This window comes from Rhea pennata, chromosome 17 (assembly GCF_028389875.1).
Source record: "Rhea pennata isolate bPtePen1 chromosome 17, bPtePen1.pri, whole genome shotgun sequence".
NCBI classification, from domain to species: Eukaryota; Metazoa; Chordata; class Aves; order Rheiformes; family Rheidae; genus Rhea; species Rhea pennata.
Window position 1 is genome coordinate 12,704,531 of NC_084679.1, and position 15,952 is coordinate 12,720,482.

The window sequence follows — 15,952 nt, forward strand, 5'->3', positions numbered from 1 at the left end:
TGCCAGGTATTTTTGCTCCATGGAGCAATTAAGTTGTTATGGAAACTGGTATTCTATAAATTAGCTAAAGAGGCCTGATTCACTTCTTGGGAACAAGAAGTTTGAAAGTAAAAAGTACAGGATATCAGTTTCTTTTTAAAACAGTTCAGTTGTGCTTGTAAATCTTAGCCATTCTTCAACAGTAATAGGATGCCTATGTTGCAACCAGGTATTTACTTGTGCAATAATTAATCTTTAGGCCCGTTAACTATCTGGTGCAGATACCAGCACCTTCACGTCTCTGCAAGGTTTGGTCAGTTGCTGTCCCTTATTTGAGGCTGTGGGACCAGCGGATGTGTGCAGCTGAAGATGAGCTGACTCCTGCCTGTGTTTCTGCTGTTGGCCCTTGTCAGGCATGGAGAACCCTTCCGTGTGCCACGTGCCAGCTCATGAGCTCCCGAAACCTTGCCTGGGCAGTGCCATGACTAAAGCCACATCTGGCTGTGGCAGCAAGGATGCCTCCTTGTGTCTTAGACATCGAGATTTATGGGAGACTGGAGATGGCGAGAGACTGCTAATCTGGTGTGAGAACTTTTGACTCCTGTTCAGTCACCGAAATGTTTCAGACAGGCTGTGAGTGCAATAGGATTTCCTTCCTGTCTTGCTCTAGTCCCTTGCCTTAAGCAAACGGAATGGATTACCTCAAGGGGTTTGTGGTTTGGTGATGCTTAGGTCTTTTGTGTTTTGCCCATACAAAGCCTACTCCTTCTGTACTAATCCCAGGCATTGGGAAGTCCGTGAGTCATGCCACTAAGAGCGAGGCAATGCTGCTGGATGGACACATCCAGGATACGGGTGACTCAGAAGCTTCTTGAGAGCATTTTTGCAGCACCCATTACTTATGAGAAGAGCAGCCTTTCTCCCCCAGAGCTGCTTCTCTAGCACTTTTCAACAGCAAGAACTACAATAAACATGTAGGTGGGAAGCTTTTGAACAGATGTAATTATGGCTTCTGGTTAGCTGAAGTTATTCTGCATAGCTGAGGACTCATGCCGGCATGACTCAGGCAGATAGTGCTACTCCAGAGCATCCTTTCCCTTTTCTTACCATAATCTCCTTGCACATGTGCACGTTCCCCTTTCATGGAGGGAAAAGGAGATGTCCAGGCAGTTACTAGCCAACAGTCCCCGCTGCATGCAGGTGCACAAACCCCATGCTGAAGTTGTGACGTCCAGTCTTAATCATTAGATCTCAATTTCTTATCAAGAGTCAAGTTGCAAGAGGGAAAACAAAACGGATCCTGTTAGCATCTTCCTGTAATGACTGTGCTTTTTTTGGTTTTTGAGACAGACCCCAGAGGGTCAAGGAGGAAAGCACTGTGATACAACTGAAGTCACAAACGTGTAACAGAGATGGTATTAAAAGAGCTGTGAAGAACATGAGAGAGGAAGAGAGAAGGTCGTAGCTCTGAAGAGCTTGTGATCAAAACAAAAGACACAAGGAACACATGCAAGGGATTAGGCTTAAATACTAGGAAGGAGAAGGAGAAAGAAAGAACATGTATTACAGTAATTCTACTGTTTTTTTTTTTCAATTGTGTGATAAATTGTGCCTATAATTTAAAAGAGAAAGTATTTCTTTATTCCTGCTGGGACGACCTAGTTCACACTAGCTGTAAACGTGTTAGGACAGAAAAATCGAAGTGTTTGTCTGCTGCAAGGCACGCTCATCATATCATAATGCCTTTTGAAGCGGTAATTAAGTGATAGATCAGAGGAGATCTAATTAACTACATTATACAAGAGAAAACAACATCATGGAGAAAATTGTGATACTCTGGGCTGATGAATCTTTGCTCTGCTGGATGGGTATGGGTGTTGCATGGAAAAGCCAAACCTTCAGTCCATATATGACTTTTAAAAGAGCTTAAAATCAAGTTTCCTTTGTCTTTCTGCCTTGTCTTTCCCTTATTATTACTCTGTGTACTTCTAGGTGTTTTAGGAAGTTCATAGACCACATTTGTCACTAACAAATTCAACATTCCATTAACTGCTTAAATCTAAAATTCACCCACACATCTGTATGGGGGTGCAATTCAGATTTAAATATTTCCTGAATAATGTATCTTCTATTCTTGATTCTCTTCCTAAAAAATTTGCTTTATACCCTCCGTCACATCACTGCGCTTCTGCAGAGGCAGGGCAAGCTGAGGCCCGTCAGTCCTGGCACGCGTGGAGCCACGAGCACAACCTCGGCTGCAGCTCACAGCCCGCTTCTCCCGGGGGGCCTCCGAGAGCAGCGTGCCTGGCAACATGACAAACGAAAGATGTGACAAACACGAAGCAAAGTCGTACTCACTGCGATTGATGAACGCTCTGGCCTGCAGTTGGAAAAGGCTATGGAAGTTGTGTGCATGTTTTACTTACCAGATGGCCTTTCATCGTAGATGCAGACTACGATAACCCGCCACCCCGCGGTTCAGGCTCTCCATCAGAGCCCAGTTTGCCTGACAGCAGTTTTGTGCTTCGGACCGTGATTTCCCTCTCTCTCAGCGATCAGACTGTTTTATAAAGTTTCCAGACATTGGGCTGACAAGATTGTTTGAACCAGATGAAATCAGCCTTTTTGGGTAGGAGGAGAAGAGTTTTCAAAAGGCTCGTTAAGCGCATTATTTTGGTGCTGTGGGCTAGCCTGCACTATCTCCAACATGTTTTTGTATCTGATTTCCTCCATAAACATTTTACAATTAAAAGAGTAATTTCACTTTAAATTAATTTAAGTGTTGCCTATTTTAATCATCCTCTTTTAGGCTTTTAAGTGTCAGGTGTATTCAAAGAATTTAATTCACGGCACTGTCATGTGCAGGAGCCTCCCTGGGAACCTGCTGTGGGCTCGAGCGGTAAGAGCAGGCTGCTGGGATTTTCACTGCCCCTGCACGTGTGCCACCCACTGCTGTTCCCCTTTCTCTCCTGATGACTTACTCGCTCAATAACATGTAACATAACGAACCTAAAGTGCTGTAGCCATCAGAAATTGGAGTATCATTCAGCAGCAGAGCCAGTAGGTTAGCCTGAGAGACACCTTTGCAATGGGGAAAGGCTGGTGGGGTTATTTATTGGAACCATTTCCTCAGCTGCTATAGAATTAGCTCTTAAAGCTGGCAAGCGAATCTGTAATAAAGGAGTCGACATCCTTGGAAAAGTGTCACTCTCTGAGCTTCAAATTACTCTTTATTTAAAAAGCTGAATCAACTACTTTGTATTTATAGCAAATTAAACCAGAGGTTCCCATATATTAGTAGCTACTCTGGGAATTATCTGGCTTTTTGTCTCTGGTATATTGGTATGCTGCTATTTCACCTTGTCTGGCTTTCTGCTACCATTAACTGTGTATATTTGTTGTTAGTCTGTTAAACTGTTCCTATATCTCAATTGTTTGGAGAATGAGAGTCATTTGAAACGGTTGGGGAATGCTGGCTGGTAAATGATTGTGTTTATAAAACATAAAGACTCTGTTCCTCTTTATTTACCTTTATTGTAAATGGAAGACACATCTATTGCTTGCACTTCTCTAAAATTGCATATAACTCTTTTAGACACCTTAAGATCCATTAGCACCTGCTTAATTTTTGTGTTGCTTTGTATGAGAGAAAATCTCCTTTATTGGCTCATCTCAAAAATAGCATCCCATCAGTTGGGAACTGATTTAGAATTCTTTTAATTCAGCAAATCATTAAAATATATATGGCACTTCCAGGGAAAATCAAACCACATAGAAACAATAAAGACTGGCTGTTATGCTTGATCAACAATAACAGTCCAACATCTAGGGAGAAAACAGTTGCGTATCTTTCTTCTGAAGCCTATCAACACTAAACAAAAGTGATTTGTGTATTTTTAACCCATTACAAAAATACCAATAGTATTTTATTTTTTTGGTGAAAAAACAGGCAGCTGCAAGGACTTGCAGCAGATTCTAGTTCTTTATTTTGTTTGACCTGATTTAACAAGCTTCCTTTGTTGAAATATCATAGTCTATGTTGGGAATTATGTCAGGAAGCACAATATGTGCAGTGTGGGTGAGTGAGCTTGCATAAACTGTCAATGAAGATCAATTATAGGAATTATTGAATTACACATTAGATAAGAAGCAGATGACTTCTTTTTGCATGTAAGTGTGCTGTTAACTATTTTTGGCTCAATGAAAATTTAGCCATGCAGGCAGCGAGAACTTGTCACGAAGCGTCACAGGCTGCCCAGGCTTATTGATAATTTTTTCTTTCTGACTAAAGTCCCACAGTCTCATGATTTTGGTGTGGAGAACTGTGCAGATGAAGCAAGAGAGTGTCAGTCTGTCAGTAATGCACAATGTAAACGCAGCTTGGGCAAAACAGGCTCCTTGCAAGGCACTCGATGGAGATAAAGTAAGTGTTATTCTGCACTTCCCATTTTCTGACTTCCTTGGTACTCCTGATCCATTCTGTGGGAGTTGTGTGTCCTCCTGCTGGTACCATGGCTGGGCAGTTAACAACAGAGTGGCGAGATAGGCTCATTCCTGTACGCTTAGAATTTATGAATATCCTCTATGAGCCTGTTTACTGGATATTTTTGAATGCCTAGGTGGTATTTTTGCCCCAAGAAGTTACCTAGAAGGTGGTGGCTCAGGAAAAGCTAGCCTTCAGCAAACTCTAGAAAGCTGTGAGCAGTGCTGCCAGCACAGCCATGTCTGTGCCTCTGGTTCAGTGTGTCGCTGAAGAATCCCAACTTGGCAATACATAAAATCAGTAGGATTTAAACAGGCTTTTTCAAGGAAGAAGTAGTAGCTGTTGTTAGCAGGAACTAGATGATATATCATCTTTTGCTGCTGGGGTACTGAAAGGCATCAGAATAAAACCCAGGAGAGTACAGAGAGAGAACAGAGATGCAAACAACTATGCAGCCTGTGTACAAATATTCTTTTATTCCAGCTTCTTGTATTCTACAGTGTAAAATCTCTATCTCCAATTATCTGTTACTTTTTTCACAGTGGACTGATGCAGAGCCAAACCCCTACCACTGCTTTCACTGCAGTCTTCTGGAGAATCTCAAGTGGCAGTCAGTTTTCTGCTTTAGAAGCATTGTTAGCAAATAGCAATTACTTAGCATGGATTTTTTTTTTGTTATTGTATTTGTCATTCTGAGATTGGCTATTAGGCATTTTCTGGTAACTGATATGAAATGCTGATTATTTTGTTTCATGTTTGGAAGGTTGAAGATTTAAGTATTGTTTTATTGACTACGACCCAGCAAGACTGCACCTCTCCCTGTATTTCTAAAAAGGCAATTGCTATTAGCTGTTTTGAGCCAGTGTCATGATTCATAAATGCTGCATCTAATTCATCCCCAAATTTCACAGAAGTAACACACAAGTCTCTTACTGCTCTGAAGAAAACTGTACAACTGGGTGATGGGAAAAGCAGAAAGTAGAACATATTCCAGCTTTGTACTTAGGTATTTCATTCAATTCTAGAGAACTTTCAAGCACAAGCATAAATACACCTTTTATTAACACGTGATTTTTAAAACTCAGAAAAGAAAGTCCATCTGGTGTATTTCAAAAACACAAGATAGAAGAAAAATAGCCCTAATCCTTTTTTTTTTTTTTTTTTTTTTTTTGGAGGAAATATTTATTCCACAGAAACTCTTTTGCACAGAGTCTCCATTCCTCTTTCAAAACCAGTATTTTAGTATCTGTCCTTTGGCTAAAAATGGCTCAATGTAATTCCTTGGCAGACCATGAACACTTTATCATTGCAACAACCGCCCACTAAGTTTTTCTTCTGTTTGAGGAAGAATATACTGCTTTTGTAGCCTTTTCCTTCTAGGTAACAATGGCAATCTAAAAATGAAAGAAAACAATGAACCAGGCCAGTAGCACATCAGGAATGGTGAACAGCATCATAAAAGAGCAATTTGACTGCGGGGACCTCCAAAACAGGCAAAAATTGACACTCAATCTCTCCTGAAACAGTAAGTTATTTCACTGTTTGTTACTGCGTTATCTTAATCACACCTAACATGTTTTTTAAATATTCATCACAAATCTTAACATGGAAAAACTGTTTAAAAAACAGAGTCCCACAATAGTCACTGCAAAATATTCCTTGGCCTCAAAGCAAACAGTATAGAACTACTAATTCTAAGATTTAAATAAAGTAACATGTAGGCTGTCATTGCTGAGTTCTTCAAGACAGAAATGAACACACCTACTCAGAGCAAGAACATCTTAAATCTGTGAAGTACCAAAATCGTGATTCCAAATTAAAATTAGACAAGCAATCATACCTAAATTTCTTTCAGTTTTACCTGGAAGAGTTCTTCTGTGTTGTATCTGTCATTCCCTCATCTGATGCTTTTATTTATATTCCACATAACATGCCATTATTGTTCTTTTACACCATATTCATGCCTGCCACCCTACCTATAAGGCTACTCTGCACAGCCTATGATATTTACTGGAATTTTTGGAATACAATCTCAAAAGAAAAGATACTTTCTTTCAAGTTCCATTAAACGACAGAGACAAGTCTCCTTTGGTATCTTAATTTAATTCATTAGAGTTAGTCAAAAGATATTTTCTTCTTCAAAGAAAAGAACCTCCATAATGTTAATGAGTTTGTTTCATTTAATCTATTTAAGTACTTCATTTTGATGCTTCAGCTTGACTATATTTGTTTTACTGAATTGCAGGTATGAGCTAGTGGCTTTATGTTGCTTTACATTTTAGCTACATCTGTAAGCCAAAACTAGGTTGCTGGGAAGCATCTTATACTTTCCAATGACTTCTGCCTCAGCTGGAGAGATACCCCCAGTGTGGGGATTTGATGTGAGCAAGCTCTGCCAACCTTTGACATATCATGCTCTAATTTACTACCGAAGTCTGCTTTCAGGTCATCCAACTCCATCTGCATAGGTGTAGCAGATTTATAATGAATGAACTGTACTTTGTGACTGGCACTGAGCTGACCCATTTAAAACAAACAAACAAACAATTCTGTTTCAAAAAGGAGTGAGGGTTGTTTTCCAATCCAGTAGAAACTTGATTGTCTTACTGACAGATGACTGCCTGCCATTTTTATGTAGTCTAATTTCAACATCAATCTAATCTAATTTATTCCAGAAACTCCAAACACTAACTAGACTTTTCTCCCCCAAATCACAAAGGTATAGTGATATATGAGTATCTTTCAACGCCATCTAGCTAACTCCTAAATTAATTCACATTCTTCAACCTTTCTGGAAGTCAGCCAAAGAGATTTATGGGTATGCATGGCTCTTTGCTACTCATCAATATTGCATGTGAAGATGTCTGTCTGGCACATCTCTGTTTCTGGCTGATCTCAGGGACAGAGATCAACTAAGAAGAGCATACTACTTACATTGAGACAGAATGAATTGTTTTGGGCACTTTCCCTTGATGGCGACCAGATTTCCAGTTTCTGAATACAGTAAGTGGACTGGAGAGTCAGAAATTCTTCCACCACAAAGCAGGATACATTGTGTTCAACAGCCCAGAAGAGTGCGGAGAATGCCAGGTTTCTAAATGGAGTTAAGCACATGGTAATAAGGCTCCAGTGACCATTCTACCAGAAAGCAAACTATTGTTTAGTAAACTAAAGGATATCTCTGTAGATTTTTCATTTAAGGCTAGGAAAAAGTCCTCCCAAGAGCCTCTAAAATTCACTGGTCCTAGGACCAATTTAAGATTAAATTCTACTAATCAGTTTTAGTTGTGCTCACCACAGAATTTGGTATATTCACTTCAGAGATATTTTGTTTAGTTGATGTTTAGTTGATATTTTCTCTGGGTAAAATATATACTCTAAATCTATTGTATTTTAGATTATATCTTATTTTATATATATATCTTTTCATGATTTCTATATCCAACTTCTGAAGAAACTGGAGTATTTTGTTACATACAGTTTCTAGATGATAACCTGCACCTGCCCCATGCCAGGTTTTATCTTTTTAGAGAGAGTTTAACATCGCCTTTATTTCCACCTTAATGAAAATATGTAAGCAGTTCTTTAGCTACATTTAAAATAAAACATATTCACTGTAATTGCTCAGATACTTTGTCGGTTTTAATTAATCCCCTGTCACTTGTTACTCTGCAACACATACTTCCCATTATGTCATGACAAATTTAGTTTTTAGCTGCTTCAGGAGATGTTAATGTGAACACATCAATCCATGTGTCTTGACAGATCATGAAGTTTAGTAAGTCACTTTCTATACAATAATTTTTGTGGAATTAGTGGTGTTCATGAAATAGCACAAATCAAGCCTGAGGCTGAGGTATATAAAAGTTAATTTGGGTTTTGCTGCAACTACAAATTAATAAAGTATTTATTCATTAAAAGGTGATCTATTTGTTTTAAAATAACTATGAAAAAATTGAGTATGGAAGACAAATACGATTTAAAAAAGGCTTCACTTTCATGTGGTTAACTGCAGCCTCACTTCTGTGTTCAGATGCAGTTATTTTTCTTTTCCCACAGTTTTCCAGTGTAAATTGCTTCTGAGTGCTTAAGGTAGCCACCATACAAAACAGCATTCAGAAAGGAATATAAACCTCATTTTTTCTAACTAGGTTTCTTTCAAATCCTGAACCCAAACTTCACTAAAAAAGAAAAAAAATCAAGGTATTTCCTATATGTGATGGATATTGAAGTTCAATTTATCCTAGCTTTTCTCTTCTAATTATAAGGCAAGGCTTGCCAGTGTTGTGGTGGTGACAGTAACAGATATGCACACTGTGTATAGTAGCAGTGAAAGCTGCTTTTTAGAGGACTGTACATATCCTGCATACAAAAGGCTCATGCACTTTGGTTCTTTTTCTTTAGAAAATACACCGTTACCTCCTGTTCAGTTTGCTCACAGCTTGAGTACTTTAGAGTAGGGCCCATGCCCTTGAGAACAGCTGGCCAGCATTGCTTGGAGTATTCGTATCAATTTAAGATACAAGTAATCCTTATCTTTCTGGGATTCCAGTCTAGTTCCTTCTATAGACGCTCAGTTCATGTAGAAAAAGGATTGTTAGTGCCCCACAAAGCTACTGTTTTACTTTGGTCACATCAGAAATTTAGCATATTTATGTCTTGGCTGAATGAGAAACTGAGCATAGGGTTGTAATGTTAGGAGAATTTTGTAAGAAAACATGTATAGAGCTGAACAATGTGTGCTGGAATGCAGAAACCTCTGAGCTGGACTTAGGTCTGAAGAGCATCACAGGTATCTGCTGACATTTTGTAAATACAAATACAGATGATGGCTATGTATCTAGTAAGAAGACTACCATGTTTATTTTAAATGCTATTTTAATAATTTTCTTTGTGTAAATATGAATAAAACCCATGTATAATAACAACCAGTGAACATAAGCACTTACATAATAAATGAGCGCATTGCTAATACAAACAAAGCTTTTAATATCTCAATGAAAATCACCTTGAAGAATATTATCAGATGTAGCCTTGTATCTAACTTCTGGTGGAAGTCTATGGAAGAAATACCTAACAGCTATTTAGGTCTTTAAAATTTCATTCCCCTTCTGCTTACTCTTGGAGAATGATTGTAGAGGAGGAAATTAAAAACACTGTGGAAGGAAGGACAATATAATTGTTTTCCTGGTGATTATTCCTCTTTGCCTTCACATCTTTCTCTGAGAAGGAATTTGCGTACTTCTTTTAAAACTGTTATTCTTCAAGATGTATTGTGCAAATATTTATATTCTATGTAAATATGCATGACTACTGCATCTAAACTACATATTTTGTGATGGTTTGGGAAAACAAAGTGGGAAAGAAATATGCCTAGGATTGAAGCATTATTTAGGTCCCATTAAACAATGGTGAGTGCTACTATTGGCAAGGGTTTATGGTAGTAATCTCGTCAGCCACCTTTAATGGCTTATGCTTTCTTTGATGCAGAAAGTTGTCATCCAGCATGGTTAAGGTTGGGGCTAGGAAAAAAAAAGGGACAGAGAAGCTTGCTTTGTTAGAGGATCTTTTAATTACTGGCTGGTTAGAGTAAGGACTAGAGCTGATAAGCGATAATTCATTTTTTGTTTTCGTATGTACGTAGTTTAGCTAGCTATGGTTAAGGTCCGTGATAATATTCAACAAAAGAATCACTGAACAACTCAGTTTACTTCTAGGAGCTGAATGTCCTGGAGAGCTAGGTTGCAAACTGATAGCAGTTGAGGTTATTGGATTAGTATTAAAATTTGGGAACAGAAGAGTTGAAGAGATTTCTAAGATAGAACAAAAAGTAGGATTTTTTTCGGTTGTGCTCAGCTCTTAGAACTGCGATAGCACAAGCCCTTTTCATTACCTTCTAGCCATATGTTGAGCTCTGGAAGTTAGCTTCCTGGGAGCAGTATGAGTATCTTGCTGGGATAGCTTGCAAAGGATGTATGGTTCCAAAGATGAAGACATTTGAGAGTGATGCTGTTGTAAATACAGAAGTTTCACAGCCAAACAGTGTTAGGTGAGGCCTGGCATTACTTTGCCCATTAAAATATAGCTATTCTAGGTTCGATGAGAATCTGAGTGCCAGATTCTTGACGAAATGCTGGCACACCTGCATGCCTGATCTTTTGCTTTTATATTTACTTAGTGAATGAACCTGAAGGGTGTTGCAGACAGTGACAACCTTTGGAACACAGTCACCTCAGTGCACTACACGACAGCATGAGGGAGAAGAATTTTGGCCAAGGAAATAAAGGGAAACCCCTACTCTTGTAATAAAAAATGCCAAACAGATGGTAACCAATTCAATGCATGGTGAGATTTCAAAACACGTTGAGCACCATATTGGGACCTGTTTAGGGAAATCACAGAGCTATTTATTCTGTTAAGCTTTTGAATGACCTATTAAATTAATATAGGAAATAAGCTCTTGTTTTGCAGAACTCAAAGTAGGTCTGTTGATGATCCTTCAAGTTAAGTGAGGTTAACCACAGGAGTAGTTGCCAAGATCAAGAAGTGATATATAATCTTGCCATTATAAAGACAAAGGATTAGTGGACTATGATTACTCTCGATGAAACTACCAGAAGTATGAAGGATTAAACACTTCTACTTTGAAGGCTTCAGGTCACTAATTTAAAACAGAGTATGTGTTTGTCTGAAAGGGTATCTATTTTTTGCTGCTACATCAGAAGCGGGTACTAAGATTTTATTACTGAAACTGCACAGCTATTTTCTCTCTCCTCTACTCTCTCCATCTGCGACTTCAGCTTCTTTTCTTGATGTTTTTTGTAACACTTCTGCTACATCTGTAATTTTTTTACTGCTGTTCCATTTCCTATGTAGACATTCTTGTTTATATGAGTCTTTCACACAGTAACAAAGAAGAAAAACCAATGTGTGATCTTCTGCCACACATCTGCTTCTAGTATTTATGTGGCTTTCTTGGTGGGAAATAATCTAACTTGAGCCCTCACCTGAATTATTAGGAAAACTGAATCTATCCCACGGAACGCTCTTAAAAACCATCATCCTTTCCTGCAAGCAGTCAACTGCACACAAACAAGGAAATTTTATTAGGGAAAATGTAAGGCTATAAATATGAAAATGTAACAACTTGTACCTTAGTCTAAACTGCAGGGCAGGGGAGAGGCCACCTAGCCAACCGATGAAGACTTGTCCGTCAAGCATGGCTGTGCGACTCCTTGGGCTGGTCAACCAAGTTAGGTGCCAAATTGTGATGGAAGATGCAGGAGCAGCATTGCTGTAGAAGAGAGAAAGAATAGCCTAACGATGAGGTGAAGCCTTTAATGATCCATCTCCTCATCCAATCTGTGCATCACCTGTTCTATGCTGTTCTGCATCTAAGAATCTCCATGGAAAGGGAACCTGTCAGAAGAAAAACCCGGCTCTTGTATTTCCTCACTTCCTAAATCTAAACTGATCTACAGACACAATCCTTTCTCAAGTGACAAGTATTGTGGATACTTAACTGTAATTTTGGCAGGTACAAGACATGGGGCTAACAGCACGTGTACAGGAGAAGGCAGGCTGTAGATAGGAAAAGGCAGAGGAGCCTAAAGTTCATCTCTTAGGCCTAGATGGTAGACAAATGAGAATTGCCCAAGATCAAGGACATACCATCCCTAGACATGATAGGGTTTTGAATGTTAAGGCAGGATGTGGTATTTTCCTAAAATGTACTAGCATGAAAAGTGACCAGTTTATGAAGAAGCAGCTCTCTCTAGCATTTCTTTTTAAGAGCTGACCATTCCCATGCACTGCAATTGCGGAGGAGACATAGACAATAACAGAGTCCTGCCTGACTGGAATCCAAAAAAGCAGATTGGCTGTGCGGTAGTGGACAATAAATTAGATTTTAAAAACTCTTTCAGGCTTAATAACTTGAAGTGAACCCAGATATGCAAGTTGAGACAAGAATTATGCTGAAAATATGTCAGTGTTCCAAGGGTGGACTGGAAGAAGTAGGACAAAGCACGCATCTGTAAAACGATTTGTATAAAGTCATAATGTAATCCTCCAGTGCATTACTTTACCAGCTTGATGCCAAGCTAGTATTAGCATAATTAAAATGATTGCTGGAGAGCAAAACATCTTGTTTTATGTCACTACATTGCAACACGATTGTTAAGGAACGCCACCACCTAGATTTCTGTTACCAACTTACATGCTGTCAAGGGACCACGCAAGAATGAACTGTACTCTGAAACAGCATCATGCCTTCTGCAGAACTGAGATGCTTGCAGAAACCACCACTTCATACTGATGCTCTCCGCTGACATCACTGTACAGCGCCATTGTTAAACAAGGTCATGCTGCATCCCACTTAGCATTTTGATGGATAGCTCTAGATATTTTGGAGTGGATACCAAGCTGGAACATTTTCACGAATACTTCACTTGAAAACTAATTACTCTATGTGAATAAAATGGCCTCGCAGACCACGTAAAAACTGGGACAAAAAGGTTGAATAAGCATTTTGCAAAGGAAAATTTAAAGCTTCTGAAAACATAATTTTATTTCCTCTCTGGCAGCCCCATCTTGCAGTTAGGTGCTGCCAACTATGACGTCTACCCTACAGTTGAAACAACTCCACTCAGAACTATTAAGAATGTGTCATTTTTGCCTTTCAATATCGGTCCAAAAAAAAAAGTGCGTGTGTGGGGTAAAATTTAGGAGCAGCAGCACGCACTTTACAGGAATAAAACCGAGCAGCATCCAAGCGAAAACACAAGCCACTATCTGACAGCCTCTACCCGGCACGGCTCATCTCTGCTAAAGGCTGTAGGGACCCCGCCCTGCCTTTCTCTTCATCTCCTCCGTTTCCCGCTTTGAATCCCCACCGGGCGAGAGGGGGCGTCTGCTCACGCACTTCCCACTAACCCCGGAGGGAGTAAACGGCTGCCAGGCCTGGCAGAGAGCGAGCGAAGCCTCCTGCAAGGCACCGCTCCCCCCCCCCCCCCCCCGCCACCACCCGCTCCCTCAGCGCCAGGCAGAATAGATAGCCCACGAGCTCGACGGTTAAAACCGTTAACCGCCCCGCCCCTCCCCGCCGCGTCCGCGCGCGCACCCGCCCGCCGCGAGCGCGTGACGCACAAGCGACGTCCCCAGGGGGCTGCGGCAGGGAAGGCTGCATCGCCACGCCCCCTTGGGAGGCCGTGGCCCGTGACGACCGCGTTTTCGCCAGGCGCGCCTCGGGATTGGCTGAGTGGGGGGACGCTTGGCGCGCGTCATCGGAAGTGATGGTGCCAGGGCCACGCCCCTGGCTGCGTTCAAACCTGGATGGCGGTAAAGACGGGGCGGCGGGTGGGGACATGTGGGGCGGCCGGAGGCCGGCGGCGCGCGGGCGGGCGGGCGCGGGGCCGCGCGGGGTCTCTGGCGTGAGAGGAGGGAGCCCGGCGTGACCGGGCAGACGCTCCGTCACACCCCGAACACCGCGACTAGTGCCTGGAACCGCGAGGCTCTCCAAGCTTAATAGTTATAACAAACTTTGTTTCTAAATAAATGTAAATGTCACTTGAATTATCTTTTCTTTTTCCTTAAACTTCACCCCTTGAAGTACCTCTGCTTGACAGCCCTGATTCTCTTTCCAGGAGGGCTTTTCTCCAAGATAACCCCTAAAGATGTTGAAGTTCAAATGTGGCATCCGTAATCCAGTAGAGGCGGGACCCATGGAGCCCATCACAAGCCGAATTTCTCGGTTAAATCTGCTCTTTCAGGTAAAGAGCATCTGATGTTGGATTTGCTGATCTCTGTTTATTCAGGATAGGTACCCCGTAGGTAAAAATACAATTTCATGTGTTCATGTGGGCAGTCAAACTTTGCCTGTGTGCTTTTTTGGAGGAGGGGTGCAAAAGAAAGTGGTAGCTCAAAGTGCACAAAGGTTAGCTGGGAGGGCGGCTCTTATTATGTGCAACTGTTAATATCTTGGCTTGAGTTGCCCTTCTTCGGCAAAAGTGGAACGTCACATTCTGTGTCCTATAATCCACAGTCCTCTCACGGGTGATGTAATGGAGGTTTTGTCATGAGGTGGATTTGCCAAACTGGCTGCTCTTTGATCGTCAAAGGTTCAGCTGATTTTGCTTCTGGAGCTAATATTGATGCTGACTGCTTAAGCTATTTGTACCATGAATTCTTCCCTACCCCCACTACAGTACAATATCAAGAAAAAGCCAGTCAAACCAGAAACATTAGTAGTATGTTGACAATTTCAAGAATGCTGTGATTTGAGCTTTCAGCAACCTTTAGAAGATTGCTTTATCCAGAAGAACCATACCTGTAACAGGTATTACACATATACATAGTGATCTGATATATTTAACACAAGCTTCTGCATTATTTGTCTAATTTTTGAAGTAGTGATTTTTAAAATGGATAATATATAATCTGCTCTATACATATGTTATTGATTTGAGGCTTTTCATTGTTGTCTGAGACTCCATCTGCTGCTGCTTCCTTTTTTTTCCAGGGGAAGCCACTCTTTGTGACTCAACAGCAGATGTCTCCTCTCTCCCGGGAAGGCATCCTTGATTCTCTATTCGTTCTTTTTGAAGAATGCAGAAACCCTGCTTTAATGAAGATTAAGCATGTTGGCAACTTTGTCAAGAAGTGTAAGTTTGTTAGATGATTTTCCAGGTATCATTTTAAAAAGATAATGGTTAAGAACCCAATTGTTTAAGTAGTGCTTTAGTAACGTTAGTTTGTAACAATTTTAACCTAGGATTTTGTGAATGTGATTTTTTGTGGGTGGACTGTACATTGCATGGGGAACCTTGACAATATTACTAAGGCTTTATGTAGGTGCAAAAAGGTCATCTGCAGTGGCTTTTGAAGTGCTGTAATTCTAATGTGCATGCTTTTTAGACTGTACTATATTTATTGTTGAGGAGGCACTTTCATTAAAAGCTTGTCAGAATATGCCATCGAGCAAAGTTCCAAGTATGTAAAATAGAAGGGTGTCAAGAGTTGAGAGCAGGACATGACTTAAAGGTATGAAAAAAAACTATTTAGACAGAAACTTGTTAATACTTGGCTCTGTTAAGATGATATTTGAGATTCCTTGTGTAATCCCTTTTATCATGCACTACTTGTTTGTAACAATTTTGTAGTTCAGAAATAATTTCTGTCAGAATAAATATTTTACTGATGGTGTGCTTGGATTCTTTAAAAAACAAAGAAAGCATAGGGCAATGAACTTTTGCATTAAGATATAACTGATTGCCATTTGGTTTAATGTAACTTATCATGCCTCCTATAGTAGTTCTACCCAACAATTTATAGGTATTGTTAAATAAGAGTAATTTTTTTGCAGGATATGAAGAATTTTTAGAACACTCTACAGAGAACAACTGATTATCACAATGCATACTTAGACTGAATATCTGAAACAAATGTCTATGGTTATTTGTTAGACAATAAAATAGTGCCTCCCACAGGCAG

The 15,952-nt window shown here is 40.2% G+C and overlaps 1 protein-coding gene and 1 long non-coding RNA gene across 5 annotated transcripts in view; one reads left to right on the top strand and one right to left on the bottom strand.

Moving 5' to 3' along the window:
* Positions 1-4,918: 4,918 nt before the first annotated feature.
* Positions 4,919-13,649, bottom strand: LOC134148294 (uncharacterized). Of its 3 annotated transcripts, none has more exons than XR_009960190.1 (4): positions 13,584-13,649; positions 11,616-11,756; positions 7,397-7,556; positions 4,919-5,856 (listed from the first exon to the last, which is right to left on the bottom strand). It is a non-coding gene; the product is annotated as an uncharacterized LOC134148294 (long non-coding RNA). The 3 variants fall into 3 exon arrangements; XR_009960189.1 differs by having other exon boundaries at positions 13,610-13,648; XR_009960191.1 differs by lacking the exon at positions 13,584-13,649 and adding an exon at positions 12,681-12,831.
* A 487-nt stretch (positions 13,650-14,136) lies between these two features.
* Positions 14,137-15,952, top strand: part of CIT (citron rho-interacting serine/threonine kinase) — a 70,626-nt gene continuing 68,810 nt past the window's right edge. For both annotated transcript variants that reach the window (XM_062589989.1, XM_062589990.1), the window contains exons 1-2: positions 14,137-14,232; positions 14,982-15,123. In XM_062589989.1, coding sequence (XP_062445973.1) covers positions 14,137-14,232; positions 14,982-15,123 — 238 coding nt within the window. The remainder of the gene's footprint in view (positions 14,233-14,981; positions 15,124-15,952) is intronic.